We start from the raw sequence: 17,714 nt of genomic DNA on the forward strand, positions 1-17,714 counted from the left end.
CAATTCAATAAAATATTTTTTTTTTCACTTCATCAATTTATACTTTTAAGTTCTCCTTCAATGTTGAAATATCAAGTAAGATAATTATTGTATATTCTGCATGTTAAACACCCAGCTTCAATAAGCACCTCTACAACATGAACGAACACATATGCCCTTCATCGAGTGGCACAGAGATTTCCTGTCTCGTTATATTATTTCTATAAAGAATCTATTCTGTAGCTAAACCTGATTAAATGACGAGGCAATAGAAACTCCCTCAGAAGGGCCAACGTTGACTTTGTCAAACACGGTATCCTTGAAACGGGAAAGATGTTTAAGATTCCTGACTGCTTTGCTGTGACTACGGGAGACACATTCTCGTGGACACAACTTGTGGAAACTACCGTGTGACTTGTGACTGGTCCAACCACAATCTCACCTGACAGATCGTTCCTAATGTCAAAACATAGATAATTTCTTTACTAAACTTGGTATATACAAAATAGAGGAAATCACAAATATCTTTTTCAAGTTCACTTTTCAGAGTATTTTAATTTCCTGATCAAATAAGATAACACGCTAAATACCTTGTTTTGATTCACACACATACAGACTGATTCTGGATAACAGGTATGTGTTAATATGGACCGACTAGTTAACAGGAGGGAAAAAGGTGTCATTTCTTTGAAACACTACTGAGTCATCCTTAAGTAAAGATGTGTCATATGTTAGGCTGATTAAACATTTTCTACCTGCCTTATACTGAGGTTGATTCAGAACATCCCCTCACTATTACACCATGTTGACTGACTGTCAAGTATAGCAACAGAAACACTTGGGGACAGGCGGTTTACCGAACAAACAAACCCAGCACGTTTGTCGAACTCTTCACTGTGGAGGTAGGAAAGGTGCAACAAAAAGGACCCATCTCCACTTCCTCCCAGTTAACACAGACAAAAGTCAAACCTAAAATGTTGTGTTTCTAATTCTGCACTCTTACATACACCTTGTACTTCATGAATGATTCGTCCGTTTACAAAACTATGTACTCAGAAGAGAAATATTTGATTTTTTGGGGGTGCTCCCCGCGCTAGAGAATGTATGTACATTTGTTGTTTACTTGACCTTATTCTTTAAAGAGAGGTCTGAATTTTTTCACAAGTTAATACGAGGCACACAGAGAACAAGCATTGGGGAATTGAACCGAGGATCGTACAGTGCTGCAGTGCATGCCAGACAACTGTGAAACCTGCTCTACACAAAGCAAAACAACTTTTGAAAGTCTGACATTTTTACTGATTATCAATACTTGTAAAGAGTGAACATTTCCATGGCAGTTGGTATCTCACAGACCCGGTCATTCAAGAAGCCTTGTGGTGATAAATATCATTTTTATTACATCTGAAATTTCCATGTGAGTGAAACATTCATGTACAGTTTCTAGGAAACTTAAACATCATAATAGTCATCCAATCTCTTTAAAAGCCATCCAATCTTGTACAACTTCCATTCTAATTTTTTAACATGACAGGGCTAGATTTAAGGAACTTGACTTAGCTTGTACCAGGTGCATGTTGACATGGAAACCCACCCAGTTGCAGCAGACAAAAACCTGGTTGCACCCTGGTCCCATACTTTTATCAAAGTTGAAACATGGGCCAGTCTGCTGTCAGTGTCACCTTAATAATGATGCCTTGTTGTACCCACAGTTTGATGATGTCAAGCCGAAGAAAGCATGACAAATTGCACGTAACACAGGGATTTGTGATGTAGTATGTGAATCAACCTTAACAGAAGTTTTGGTTTTGGTTTGTGGTTAAACGCTGCACTTAGCAATATTCCAGCTATATGACGGCAGTCTGTATATAATCGAGTCTGGACCAGACAATCCAGTGATTGATATCATGAGCATCGACCCATGCAATTGGAATGAATGACATGTATCAACTAAGAAGAACTGAATGTGTTCAAAGATTGATGTTGTGTGGACAAGTAAGGGTTAGTCAGACACCAAGAATTTTTATATGCACTTGGTACATCTTGACGTAAATATTACGTTGCATTTTTAAGGTTGCACTGGTGCATGTTTTTAAAAAAACAACTAAATTGGGCCCTGCACAAATAAGAATTATTGTCTCCCTTATAGAGTGATTTGGCTCAAGCGAAATTGGCACTCCAGCAAGGTTGATTTGGAAGTAGTTTAACATCACTTCGTTTAAATAGCAATCCAGCACTTAATGATTGCTGTAACAAGTACTGTGCGTGTCCACTTACAATGTCTAAGCCTAAAGTGCAAAATGGGAGCAGACCCGGGGTAATAGACCCTTAAAAACTCGCTGACTTGGTTCATTCATGTCATTGTATCCCATTTTATGTCGATCGATGCTCATGATGTCAATCACTGGACTATCTGGCCCAGATTCAGTTATTTACAGACCATCGTCATATAGCTGGAATATTGCTCAGTGCGGCATTAAAGACAAACACACAAATGAAATGCTTATATTGTTGTTGTATGACACTCGACAAGGTGTACCTTAACCCACAAACGTAAATTTTTTTTATTCAAATATATACATTTACACATACAATTGAAGTAACTTTCTTGAAATGTTTAAGATCTTTACTTTTTATTTTTTTCGTCAAGAATACAGGACCACTTGCATACAAAGATGGTGTTTGAAAATGGAAATAGAGACTTGTTTATGCAGACAAACGGCTGATTATACACGCTGCAATGAATGTGTGACTTCGCACAATCTCTAGAAGGTCACTGGGTCATAGGAACTCCTCTAATGCTAAATATTCCACAAATATTTCATTTGTTTACCCTTTAAAAACAACCATTTTGGGGTTGTTTTTACATTAATCTTCACATAACAACATGAAATTTGTGACAAAAACTCTAATTATCTCTGCTGGAAGCAATTACGACAATTATCACTTCCCATATATCATAGTGTACTAGTTCCAGACAACTGTTTCTGACATTTGTGGAGAAGTAACACCCTTCAGTTGGAATGTAGACTGTCAGTTTTATCAGCCTGCAGGAAGTACAGCATTCTATCACCTGCATGAGCAAGTATGTGTTAAATACCACCAGACAGTTTTTATGCAACTTTTTCACCGGAATACATTAATTTGGGTAAACGAAATGAATTAATTCCGGTTTGAACTCTTCTCTGACTGATCTAGATTAGCAGTCAGGAAAGCAGTCTGCACGTGACAATAAAATTGTATGGCAATTTTTGGTTTTAGGATTTATTCTTCTTCTAAATTGCATCAAAGCGATGTACTTACCAGATTCAACTTATGCAGGGGAAAACATGTTTTACAAATGTAATAAATCATAAAACAAACTATGAATGAGTATGACATGTATATATGAGTGTGCACTCACATACACTCAACTCGACACTTACTGAGAAATATTTCAAGCAGATATTATCTTCTCATATCTGATTTTAGACTAAACCACATAAAAGCTGTAGAATTAAACCTGAAAATCTAAAATATGTTATAGGTAGTTGTGAAACTGAGCCTCAACTCTACTGATAACATATTCCAGGGACGCTCTGCCATGATGACCAGCCCTGAACAAGCATACATTCATTTTAAATCTGGCCATGTTTTTGTGAAGTAAGCTCCGACACAAACCAGGCCATGCCAGACCAAGTTGAGTCAGTGATTTCTGATTACATCTTTATACAATACAAGCCAAGTCAAATCCCATGTTTGCCATGTTACGAGTGGCCAGTAATTCTGAGCCCCTTGCAACCCCGACAAAGCCCCCTGGCACAATAGGGCTCCCTCGGCCTGACACCAGCGCCCACCCTGTGTTTGCCATTGCTGGATCCTCCTTTTTTTGTTGTTCTGTTTAGCTCCTTCTTTCTCGGAGGGATTTAGAAGATGATCATGTTGTGACTGTCGCCATCATCCTCAAACAATGAGGTGAAGACAGGCTTACTGTTCAACCATACTTCAAGGCTTCAATATCGTTCAATGGATTTCCTCTTTGTCTTAACAAGCAGTCATCCTGAACTGACATTATAGATTTCTATCATGTTTTCTGCATAAAATGTATTACCACAAACACTTTGAATATTGTAGTAACTGCAACTTTGTATTTCAAGACCTATAGTTGAACATACCATTATTTAAAAATGCCTACCGACAATGACTGAAAAAGAAATACTCTTCTTTAAAAATATTAGCTTCCGATTCCAATTTAAAATCAGCTGTCTTAATCAGAGGCGGTATATAGTAATTTGACAACCTCTGATTGACCAATCAGAATCAAGTAATTTCCAAATTCATGGTATAATAGATCCAAGTCTTTCTTCAAAATTAAACACTTGGTTCGATCAACAGCTCAATATTTACACATCCATGAAACTCACTTTTGGCGATATTTAAGGCACTACTTTAATAAACATGAATTTAAGGAAATAATTTTTCGAAGCGACAGCTGGGTTGACGATCACCTGCATCCTGATCACAGTTAATTGGAGCAGAATACACACAGTAACCAACATCGGTTAACCTCAACAATTTACTTCTTTTACTTTATTAATAATCAAGAATCATGAAGAAACATTTTTAGATAATATTTGTGTCCTATAGAAGTGAAACAAGCCATCAGTACAGATGTCTGTGAGTGACATGGTTCCTATCATCAAACCACCATTCTTGGTGCCAAACGCTTGTCACCAATTACATGACAAGGACAGTAAAGCTGAGGAAAGATTGTAGGGATACGGTAACAGAATGAGGGGATATGATAACCAAATGAGGGAATACAATCATCAAAAGAGGGAATATGATTACCAAATTAGGGAATATAATCACCAAATGGGGCGGGCTATATGTTATCAAAAGCGGGATATGAGGGGATGTGATAATGCCAAGATGGAATACGATAATCAAACGAGAGAGAGTGATTACCAAATGAGGGAATATGATTACCAAATGAGGGAATATGATTACCAAATGGGGCTATATGTTATCGAAAAGGGGATATGGCAACAGAATGAGAGGATGTGATAATCTAAAAAGGGAATACGATAATCAAACAAGAGAGAATGATTACTAAATGAGGGAATATGATTACCAAATGAGGGAATATGATTACCAAATGGGGTTGATAAGTCATCGAAAGGGGGATTCGGCAACTGATTCAGGGGATAACCTTTTGGGGAGATACAATAACAGAATGTGGGGGATACAATAACAGAATGTGGGGAATACAATAGCAGAATGAGGGGAAAAAGGTACAGACTGGGGGAATATGATAACCTTTCGAACGGATCTGGTAACAGAATGAGGTGATAGGATTACCGAATAGGGGGAAACGGTACCTAAATGTAGGGATACGACAACAGAATGAGGGATATATTAACAGTATGAGTATATATGATAGACGAACACAGCCTATGAAATATAACATTACACATTACACTTCCCTCATAAAGTTTTGTTTTTGTAATGATAACATGAAACAAAGCTATTATTATAGTCAGTATTCTTATCATCAAGTCTGTTTTTGAACAGGACAAGCTAGATGGTACCAGCAGCTATAACCACTCCCACAGCTTTCATCAGACCACATCATAATCCCCTTTCCTGACCACTCTCATCAACCTGGGACCAACTCTTCTACACAGCCCCATGAGGGTGAAAACAATTGAAGAATTTGGCTGGAATACGGTCCAAGGATTGCTGGAAACAGCATTCTGGGAATTTGTTATTTCTTCTGTTGTAAAAAATCCCCAAGGGCCGCCGTCGTAGTGACTGTACAATGGTCACTATTGATTCGTGGTAACTTTGTTTTTAGTGAAAACTCGAACTGCAGAACTCTACAGTTACAATTCCACAACCAAAGCACAGGAAGCTGTGACATGGAAAAGGTCAACGGTTTTCATCACATTACTCACTGAGCATGACTGAGAGCACTTCTAAATAATGAATATTGTATTATCAGTCAAATATTTTGTGAACTGGACTTTGGAGTCACTTACTATTCTGCATTTCTTACACATAGGAAGATCCCTGTGCATACTAACATCAGAAAAGTTTCGGGGAGTATGTTTTTGACCAAGTATGGCCAATGTCTGCAAGAGTATGGTAAAAATTTGTTTGATTAAAAAGTGAATTTGGTTGTTTATTCTACCTTGTTTGCTTCTATATTCATTATTTAACACCACACTCAGCAATATTCTAGCTACATGATGGCAGCCTGAACATAATGGAGTCTGGACCAGACAAGCCAGTGATTGAGCAACATCCTGTACTGTTGAGGTAAAATGACACACAATCAACTGTGCCTTAAGCTAGTGAAATGAGAACCCTCAAATGCTACTGGTTGATGAAGGCTACAATCATTTGGTTATTACTGGTCCTAAGCAAATTTTAGTAGTCTGGGGCAAGGGGACAAGCGTGAATTTCAAAGGCTGTTCAAACTATTCCTTTTCAGAGCCATTGTGATCAGCGAATCTCCATTTCTCCAAACAGCCCGAAGCAAAGACTATTTCTACATACCTTGGCAGAGACTTGTTGACCATTCTCTTGCAAGTTCATGATGGCGTCGGATATTTTGACATCGATCGGATCCACAACAGATTCAATGTTGAACGGCCCTTCCAGACGACCTGCCAGCATCTTCATGGCATCTGTAACACCAACCAAGGAAATATGTTACACAACTCCAGGACTCACACAGAGCTCTATTTCAGGAACATGACAGACAGAATCTGTTGCTAGGTTGCTTTCTAGGTGGGTGGATTGGTGGGTGGATCGGTGGGTGGATTGGTTGGTGGATCGGTGGGTGGATCGGTGGGTGGATGGGTGGGTAGATGGGTGGGCAAATGGGTTGCTGGTTATGCTGTTGGGTGTGTTGGTTTTTAGTTGGGTGTGTTGTTGGGTGGGTTGGTTGGTTGTTAGATGGGTGAGTTAGGTGATTTGGTTGTTAGGTGGTTATATAGTTGGATGGGTGGTCCGTTTGGCGAGTAGGTTGTTGGGTGCATTGTTTTTTAGGTGGGTATGTTACTATGTGAGGTGAGGTGCAATGGGGTTTGACATCGCGTCCAAGATTATTGCACTTATATAGCGACGTGCATGTACATGTTTGTGTTTATCCGCATTGATGCCGATTTAGAGTGCTAGCTCTCTGAGATACCATGCCACAGTTTAACATGAATACCCCACTCAGACAGTATACTGACTCCAAGCTGACCAGTCCTTGTTTTAGTCACTTAATGCCGAGCGCCAGACTTGGGTAACAACAATTACCATCTTTTAATGTCTTTTGGTATGACACGGCCAGGGATTGAACCCTGGACCTTCCGCTCACCGGGCAGACGCTCTACCACTAGACCACGGAGGCGATGCATTGCTATGTGAGTGGGTTGCGAAGGTGTGTAGGATGTCTAGGTGGGAGGAGGTGTAGTTGGGTGAGTGGGTTGGTCATTGGGTGGATGTTTTTTTAGCCTGCTGAGTGAGTGGTGCTTATCCATATCATATTTAATATGAATACAGCATAAAAAAATCCAAATGATAAATTTTCTATTCCCTCTAATTAACAAATATACACATTATTCTATCACATATTCTGTAGTTTCAAACACAACATCAATCACATTAACATCTTGTAAACAATCACAACATCAAACATTCTACCATAACCATCTGAGGACTAATCCCCATCATAAGTAAGCTGCTCCTGTTACGTTGACATAACAGTTTTGTCCACAGGGACCACAATTACTCCATTGACACAGGGTAACCTCTGGTTAACCTCCACAAGCATCACAATGAAACCTGGGTCTAAGCACCTCACACCTTCTGGCCCAAACAATGCCTTACATAACTGTGAATCAACTCCAGCCATGGTCGATCAAGCTGGACAAGACTACAAGCAAATCCTTTTTGTTGTTGAGTAACTTGCAGTGTGGCGTTTGAGCTATCTTTGTTGTGAATGACATAATGTAAGCATGAAGATGTGGGAGACGCTTCTGATGTCTGGGCTGGCCCAGGCTTCTTCACACATAATGAGGATAAGCTTGCGTGAAGATGGACTGCAAATTAGCGAACCTCGAGAACATGTACCTTGGCACCATGCTAGGGAGAAACTACACCTCCATGTGGATGGTGCTGTAATGAACTAGTACATCCATCAGCTTGCAGCCTTACTCCGCGTGTTGCTCCCAGGTTGTGTCATTGCATTTGTTTTACAACATATTTATTTCACAGAATGTGTGAAACTGGATTGGTAAACTTATGTCAATACCGCTCCAGCTGTCATGCAAATGTCATCAATAATAACATACAGTCATTTCATTTATTAAAAGTTCACAGACAAGTCCTTAAAAGTTTCCATGGACAAGTGTTTGAAAGTTTCCACGGACAAGTCCTTGAAAGTTTCCACTGACAAATCCTTAACTGTCTGTACAAATAGACACATACACCACAACCCCACCTCAATGACAAGTCCTTGAAAGTTTCCACGGACAAGTCAGGAAAGTCCCTACTAAAAGACACATACGTCACAAATACACCCCACTAACAAGTCCATAGATCTTCCCTCTAGCAAGTCCCTTAAAGATCCTACTAATAGACACATACGTCACAAATACACCCCACTAACAAGTCCATAGATCTTCCCTCTAGCAAGTCCCTTATAGTTTCTACTAATAGACACATACGTCACAAATACACCCCACTAACAAGTCAATAGATCTTCCCTCTAGCAGGTTCCTTAAAGTTCCCACTAATAGACATGTACGTCACAACCCCACCCCAGTGCCTTCCACTAATGAAACTGTATTGTGTTCAGCATTTCCAAGGCTGCCACGTCTTTTTCAAAATACTTGAAATTCTGAGTAACACATTTTGAAGTGGATCACTAAATCACCCTATTCTTCCCCAAAGCACAACACCAAGAAAAAAGCTAAACCTCAACATCTCCTAAACACTTCATCCCCGCAGTAAGGCAACCTGATTAATACTTCTTTAATCTAATAATTTTTTCTCTTCTGTCGAAAATGTCTATCAATTTTAGAGATATGTCCATACGAGTTCCACACGCTGAAAGGCACTACTCGGCAGTAAACTCAGCAGCACCGACTGGCTTCTCTAAGAAGATTACGACTGGCTATCTTTCCTAATGGTCAAAATTCCCAAATGAATTTACACAGTTCATTTCTGTGGATGAGTCAAGGCCAGGAATCCAATAATGACTAGTGGAGTACTAACACAATCTCCTACTTGTCAGCCCTTGCATGTGGGTCATCGTGTGCATCAGTTCTGCTGAGGGCACCTGCCACAGACTAAAACAATACCCACTGTCGCGAAGCCTCGTTCAAGAGGCTCGGTTGCTGGACCTCATAAAGGTTGTCGTTGAGCTGAATAACAATAGGTTGTGTAGGAGATAGAAGGGGTGCTTGGCATTTATCATATGTCATTTGTGGGACCAAGTCCTGATTCAATGAAGCCGCTCCTGAGAGCGGCTAGTCATGTTGAGTGGGTTCTGTACATGCATTAACACTAATGTGAAGCATTCAATTTCTTCTCGTTTTATCATATATACACAGGGTGTGACTCAAACGCCTGGTCCAAAGACCATGTCTAGTAAAACTGTGTATAGTCCAAGAAGCTCAGCTAAAAACAGTTGAAAAGATGATACTAACATATTAAACAACGATGCTAAGAGCCAAGTTCGGATATCAAAAGTTTTGAGTACCGGGTGTATACATCACTGGATCAAAATTTATTTATTTTTATTTTACACATTTACTACTCTCAAATGATGTAACCATGTGATGTGTTCACTATTAATAATACACACTTCATATAAATCACAAAAGCCAAATTTAAAAATATTTTTGTTTATTTGTTTTGTGAAATATATACTTGGGAAAAATTGGACTTATATCGACCATATTAATTGCTGCAATCTATCTTGACAACACAACAGTTTAAGGCCACAGAACTAAAAAACGAATATGTTGAAGAACAAAGAATCAAGGTCCATTATTTTATAATCATCAAAATATTTCAGCAAATAATCCAAATTAAGACTTGCTAATCTAAAACAGCTTGGGGGTTAAAACAAAGGACACAGTGTGGAGAGGGTTAAATTAACCTTCTTCCACCAAGAAAAAACTGTGTTCCAATCAGGGTTTCAAGTTCAGGAAATGATTTTGGGCTGAGGTGCAAGTTAATAAGTCTCTGGATGACTCACGGTCTAACTAGATTTGCTGCCATGTTAACTGGGGGCTTCAGTCTCCCTGCCTGTCACTGGACTAACAAAGCATGGAGAGGAGAGAGTGGACCATTCTTCAAACTCTGAACAACAGTTTATTGTGATGCTCAATATTTTGAAATTATTTGGAAAATCAAAGCAGTTTTCACTTCAAATTTAAAATTACTCAGGGCACTGATAAATACTGATATGATATATCTTGATAAATTCTGTTGTCATCATGTCGTATCCTACATTCATATCGTATATCATATCATTTCTATAATGCATAGATTCTTAAAATATCATTATATGATGTTCATATACAGTTCCTGTAAGTATTTCTTGTCCAAAAGTAGAGGTAAATATTTAAAATTAACATAAACCAATATCCTGTTAACCTCATCCCAAAACAACATACTTACTTCAATGTACGCAAATAACATACATACTTGATTATACACTAATAACACACCTGTTCTGATATGCACTAATAACATACCTAATTCAAAATACACTAAAAACCTACCTACCCCAATATAGCCTTGTAACATACCTACCCAAAAATACCTTAATAACATACCTACTCCAAAATACACTAATGACATACGTACCCCAGCATACTCAAAAAACCTACCTACTCCAATGGTTCCTTGTTACATTGTCAGGGAAACAATGAGTGAGTATGGTTTTACGCCGCTTTTAGCAATATTCCAGCAATATCATGGCAGGGGACACCAGAAATGGGCTTCACACATTGTACCCATGTCGGGAATCGAAACCCGGATCTTCGGCGTGACGGGCGAAAGCTTTATCCACTAGGCTACCGGACCGCCCCTTGAGGGAAACAAGGGGTTGGAGGGGTCTAAACAGCAGTATTTGCACTAGTGTACAGTCACAATGTACAACACTTGTTTACAAGCCTTGTGTTATGGGCTGTTATCAATACACTGGGTGGAAGCTATTTATCCGAAGGTGTGTTCAGTTGCAGTAATTTGCCCAACAATAGGTTAAGGGTGTGCAGGAGAAGGGAACAAAACTGGCCAACAAGAATTCTTTCATTTTTTTCAATCAACCTCTCACACATGCTGGCTACATCAACCAATCCTGCACAACAGTGAAACAACTGCCTGTTGACATACTGCTAGATGCACAACAGTCTTGCATACATTGTCAGAAGGGCTTTACGAACAATAACGCCTCATGCTGATAACAGACCTGTGAAGATCTGGTTTAGAATTTGTCTTAAGCAACCCATGCTTGCCGTAAAAGCCGACTATGCTTGTTGTAAGAGGCAACTGATAGGACTTGGTGGTCAGCCTTGCCGACTTGGTTGATGCATGTCATCGTATCACAATAATGTCTTGATGTCTTTCACTGGATTGTCAGGTCCAGACTCGATTATTCAGACCGCCATCATATAGCTGTAATAGCTCTGAGCGCAGCATTAAACAACAAACAAACAAACATCATGCTGATAATCACTGGGGCTGTGCTATATAAACAGGAAGTAACACGTCAAGGAGACGTGTCTGTGGATGTCACTGATATTACATCACTATATGAAGTTTAACCGCTGTTCTACCAATTCCTGGATATGGTACTTCTACATAAAACCTCATAAGATCATGTGCAAATAACGTAAAACTTTCCCCGATACTGCCCTGACAATGAACTATTATTACAGACAGAATTGGTTTGGGTAAAACGGATTAATCCCATATGTGTATTCTGATTAGTTCTATTAATTCTCAATAAATAAACATGTCGAATTGGACTCGTAATGACAGGAATTTAGAATGATTTATTTGAAACAAACACACGAAAAGCAGGATCTTGCTACTTGTTTACGCATAATGGAAAGAAACATGCTGCCTAATCTGCTGTATTGCCAAAGTGGAACTTTCGCAGAATTCGCAGTAAAACTTCAGTGATCACATTAAGCCCTCACTCGGCCATTCAATACATAGATCCAAAGTTACCCATCTAAATTCAGATGCGCTTAAACTTCACCGATATTGATCATCTGTCATGCTCTGGTAAATGCTCATTCTATGCGTGTGATAAATGTATTATGTCATCTTAATGTGGAACATCATCCATTTGTTTCGTAATTATACACCGAAAACAGGGGAAGGCCTTTTTGGTTGTCTGCTCCTCCCTTTCGGCTTCATTAGTATACCAGCAGGAAACAATGAAAATATTTCATATCTAGTCAGGTCTCTGCCCAAATACTCTGTCGTTAACTCAAATTGAGTTTTCTCCAAATGCGGGAATATGATATATCTTTTACAACAGTATCACTTCATTATCGACCATTTCACATCAACCAATCATCATAATTCATGCAGCGCCCTCTGTGAACACCCGCTGTCATATGATTAGTTGACACGCAGGCTGACAAAAAACAAATCCACTAAAATTGTTCAAAAACAAATATTTCATTTCCATTTGAGATTCTCGGCATGAAATCGCTGTCCAAAATTTGCATTTAACGCGCCCCTCAATTTATCAAGAATGGTTCATAGAGCAGACGCAGAGGGCTTGAAGAAAACCATGATGATTCATCTAATAGAAGACAAATAACATCCCCCTTAAATATGGCGGCATTTCTAATCTGATCTCGTCTTCCTAACAAAATGTATAGTATTACACGTTACTGCTCTCAAAAATACTCCCATGACAGCAGAGAGTTTTCATGACAATATCAACTTTTTTCATTTGAAATAAAATACTTTTATCCACTTTTTCATGTTTATTCGCAACATGAGAAGAAGGATTCAATATTATACAGGATCCCGTGAGAAAGAAATTCCAAGTCAGAAAACAAAGTGTCCTTCTTACTGAGAATATGGCTCGTTGACTGACCTTGGTGTTTACATCTCCAAGTCCTGGGGACTCTTGGTTGTTTCTAAGTGAACATAATTATACATCTTAACCTAGGTAAATATGAAACCTCAACGCCAGGGCATATCTCCATTATCCATTGATTCCATTAGGCGTAAAAGGCAAAATAGAGGTGAAAATTGTATGAATGGATCACTCAACATCAGTGATGACACCAAGTGTTCGTGAAAAGAGGACATACCGGTAGCACCCTCTACTCACACAATTTACATAGAAAAGTTAACGTTTGTTGCCTGACACTGCACAGCAGTGCTCCTCCCATGCAATGGCCAACCCGACAAATCAACATTAATCACGATTTTCTATAATTACTTTCTCTACTTTAAAACTCAGCGTTGCCTGTAAAAAGCCACACTGGTCAATGAACTGTTTATTCAGCTTTTCCCTAACAGTTCAATTTCAAACACAAAAGCTTATGCAATTTAAAACATAATATACAGGTCCTATCTATTCCACATCAAGACATATTTCAGTATCAAATGGGTCTCAAATGTTTCAAACGTTTCAATTTAGACAAATGTCGTTCAGTAATTCAGAAAAGTGTATGGTGGGGAGTAACTGGACGCGTTCCTGGGTCCAGGATTAAACCCAATACCCTCGGGTACACCATCTACCCTGAATTCCCCTCAATGTCTAGCTGTCAGGCCCGTTTGATGGATGGCCAACGGGTCAAGATAAAAGGGTTTAGCGCCAACACAAGGCAATAGGGCATTGTGGGTAGGGGGAGAGTTTCCATACCTTGGATAATCACACTCCTTTCATCTACTCAATGTTGGAACCATTTCGTAGGAGCAAAATTCAAATTCTTAGTGAACCAGAAGCCTCTTGCTGTCGTTTTGTTACACTGCCTATAGCCGAGTATTTGATAGGTCTATTCAAAAGAGGTAGGATTCAAAGGATTCGCTCTTTGAAGAGTATTCATAGTCGAGATTGACTCGCTTCGTTGGCCATGACGAAAAGAGGCCATAATTTTATGGCTGGAATTGATCTTGAGGGAATCGTAAAAAGACAATTACAAATCAAACTCATAATTTGTTAAAAAGGAACCGAAAGGAACACATCATAATCTTGCTGACCCTTGTATGTTTAATAGTCTACTGACTATGACATAAACACACAGCATTGCTCCGGCACAACATAACCGCTGGCATCAATAGCCTGAGACTATAGAACCCCTTCCTTACATGCCCGAATATATACTGTCAGCCCACTGTGTTACGCCAGAGTTTTTTGGTATATGAATCGACGGCTCCCAAAAATAGAAATGTAAAAAATAAATAGAAATGAAAACCATTGGATTTATCATTCCACGAACCAGAAACGAGAAAAATTAAAAACAAAACAAAATTTATTTTCTGTTGCTATCAATCTGAATAAAACATTTGAATTATTACAATTAAAACCTGTTCAAACTTTATCTCTTAAACTCTCATCTCCCCATAGGTTGTTTTCCCTACCTACTTAACATTTTGAGGAAATAAAAAAACAGTTAGAAATTCTAATATTATGATTTTGATTTCTTCGACCTAACGACCTGAAAGCCCTCCAAATGAAAGTCTGGCCTTACCACCAAGTAAAAACTGATCAGACAGGAATGACTCACGATGTGTTTTGTGTTTTAATTTGTTGACTTCCACAGAGGGATTTGACAAAAGCAAAGACATACTAAACGGACATATGAAAACTGTCACAAAATATCACTTGTCACTTTGTCACCCAGTTGAGCAAATAATTCAGTCAAAAACAATCTCAAGGATAAAACGTTGATGGAAATCAAAGAAACTGTAATGTATATTAATTGACAATATAACTCTTAATATTGCCCAATCTGTAATGATATATTGATATACTAGCTTCCCCTGGTATATTAATTAGCTCATTAGCTCGAGTTGGATAGAATATATGAGGTCATATATCCTCGAATGACCCCTGAGTGTTAACATCCGCCCCTCCAGGATTACGAGCTGGGGGAGTTGCGTGACCCGCTGCAAGACGTCATGAGCCCCTGCCATAAATCTTGCCATTACTTTGGAAGTTTAATTCTGTGTTTTCAGAGGTGGATATCTTGTCTGACATTTCACCTCTTGAAGGTGCTTCCAATAATCCTATAATCCCATCCATGGGATATATATTATCTCCTATGATGTATTAACTGCTAGGGGATATTGCAGCTTATTCCCTCTCTCCTGTCATCATCCTTTCTAGTGGTTATTTCATTTTGAATGATGATCAACTGAAATTAAATTGAATTTGAAATGCTGAAACAAGATAGCCTTGAATGTATCCACCCTAATATAACCCGCTTGAATGCATACACTCTTAAATTACCCCCCTCTAATGCATCACCTGAAGTTCACCCTCAATGCATCACCTAAGAACATCTCAGCATATACACCCCGGGATGTCAACCCTCATACATCCTGAATCTAAGTTTCTGTTATCCCAAGGGTATATCAATCTTCATGCCTCCCAGAAAATTTCCACACTTAAAGTATATACTGAGATGATTCTCAAAAGGATTTCACTTTATAGTGGATTCTAAAGAGAAAATACCTCTTAATTTATCCAAGAAATAAGTAATGTTCTTTATTCCCTCAAGGAAACCCTTCCCCACCCACAACCATGCCAGCTACCAACTCAACCTTCTATGTTTGTGTGAATGTTATTCAGAAGAATAGTAATGGCATTAGAACAAGAGTCATCAGAAGATGACCAATCCCCTCACATTGGCAAGAGGCACCACTTCAGCCCCTGGTTAATACATGTACCAAGTTTGGATGATTGGTTGGTTGGTTTGGTTGGTTTGGTTGATTTGTTTTTTAACGCCGCACTCAGCAATATTCCAGCTATATGACGGCAGTCTGTAAATAATCGATTCTGGGCCAGAGAATCCAGTGATTGACATCATGAGCATCGATCCACGCAATTGGGATCGATGACATGCATCAACCAAGTCAGCGAGCCTGACCACCCGATCCCGTTAGTCGCCTTTTACGACAAGCATAGTTGCCTTTTACGGTAAGCATGTGTTGCTGAAGAGCTATTCTACCCCCGGAATCTTCACGGGTCAAGTTTGGATGAAAAATCTTTCATGGTTTGTTGTGCTCCAGGAAACCAAATACGGACGGACAGACAAAAAAAATTGTAATCCTGTTTCCTCCCAAATATTAACAAGTAACAATTACCAACAGGATAGATGGTTCTCTAATATTCTAATTTGAATTAATATATTTTACAAAAAGACCATAAACTTCACAAAACAGGAGTTGCACTGTGTCCATGTAAAAGGAAAATCATATGACAAAACATTTTGGTGCTTAAGTTCAAATATCAACTGTTGTTTCACTGCATGAGTAGGAACCAGTGTCTCAAACTGAGTCTCCACCAATCAAACGATAGGGATTTCAAGGGCAAACTGCTATGGCAATCACTTGTTTCATGGCGGACTGAATAATTGTTTTTACATGCGTTTATTTGTTTTCTCGGGGTCTGGGCGGAGCCTTTTTGCAGAATTGGGATCATCTGGTTTCGACTTCTCCAGTCGACATCTGGTAGTATTTCTTGTAATACTGACAGGAACTAGAATCAAAACTTTGCAATGTCTTGTGGGATAGAATACCACGACTGGTGCCGATTAAGATTTCTGTGCCATTTTCGGATGTGGAAGTTTATGTAGCGCACATTCTTGAGAAGCGCAGTACACAGGGTTTGTTCTTGAATCATGTGTACGCATACAAAGTTCACCTACAGTGGTCACAGTTGTTCCTCGTTTCAAAATGTCGGCTTTCCATGGCACAGTGTGCCCCTCTTGGCCTGTAGTTTGAAACTGTCAACTCACAGATGGCCTTCCTGGACAGAGATCATCATGGTTTTAGTTTACAAAACTTTAGAAAATGGAAAATTAAATCTTCCTACACATGTTAATCGTACTGCCAATTGAAAAATAATAAAAGAGAAACAAAGACAATAAGAATCTTGATGCTATTTTCTTGTTTGTTTGCGTCAAATGTAAATTTTGATGTCAGATAATTGATATTCATGTGAGACCTTGTTTTATAGATTTTTGTGGCGGAAATCCTGGAGGCAAGGTAACATAATAACGTTAATGGCAGGACTGATTTCAGGTTAATTTTCTATAAAAGAATATTTGAAAAAATAAAAAAAATAAAAAAATAAGAACTTTGTATTTCAAAATGAGTAAATCTGATTGTTACCATGGTTACTACACATAACAAGACGTGAAAACAAATCAAAATCGCTTACCGTAATTCAAATTTCTATTTGCATCATTATACATCAAAAACATGAATCTACTGCAAAATGCATTTATACCCTTCTCACTCTAAGAAAGAAGAAATATGAAGCTTAATGTTTCGAACCATACTATCAAGATATCACAGAAAACAAACACATTCAAATCCGTATAACAACCTGATAAGAAGGCTTGGTATATTTAACAGAATTGTTTCGGGAAGCCGGAACAACAGAGCAGACCTGAGAGTGTTCAAAGCCCGGGAGTAACACCTTGCTGGCCTACAATTAACACCTGTTTCTTCTACGTACACCTCGATCGATCAAAACAAAAACG

General features: G+C 38.8%; 1 protein-coding gene across 1 annotated transcript in view; it reads right to left on the bottom strand.

Moving 5' to 3' along the window:
* The window catches only part of LOC139449123 (glypican-6-like), a 102,558-nt gene that overhangs the window by 16,460 nt on the left and 68,384 nt on the right, over nt 1-17,714 (bottom strand). Inside the window, exon 5 of the mRNA XM_071230607.1 lies at nt 6,520-6,650. Within this exon, the coding sequence (XP_071086708.1) occupies nt 6,520-6,650 (131 nt within the window). The remainder of the gene's footprint in view (nt 1-6,519; nt 6,651-17,714) is intronic.

The sequence above is a fragment of the Haliotis cracherodii genome, unplaced genomic scaffold (assembly GCF_022045235.1).
Source record: "Haliotis cracherodii isolate W230 unplaced genomic scaffold, xgHalCrac1.p SCAF_7, whole genome shotgun sequence".
Lineage (NCBI taxonomy): Eukaryota > Metazoa > Mollusca > Gastropoda > Lepetellida > Haliotidae > Haliotis > Haliotis cracherodii.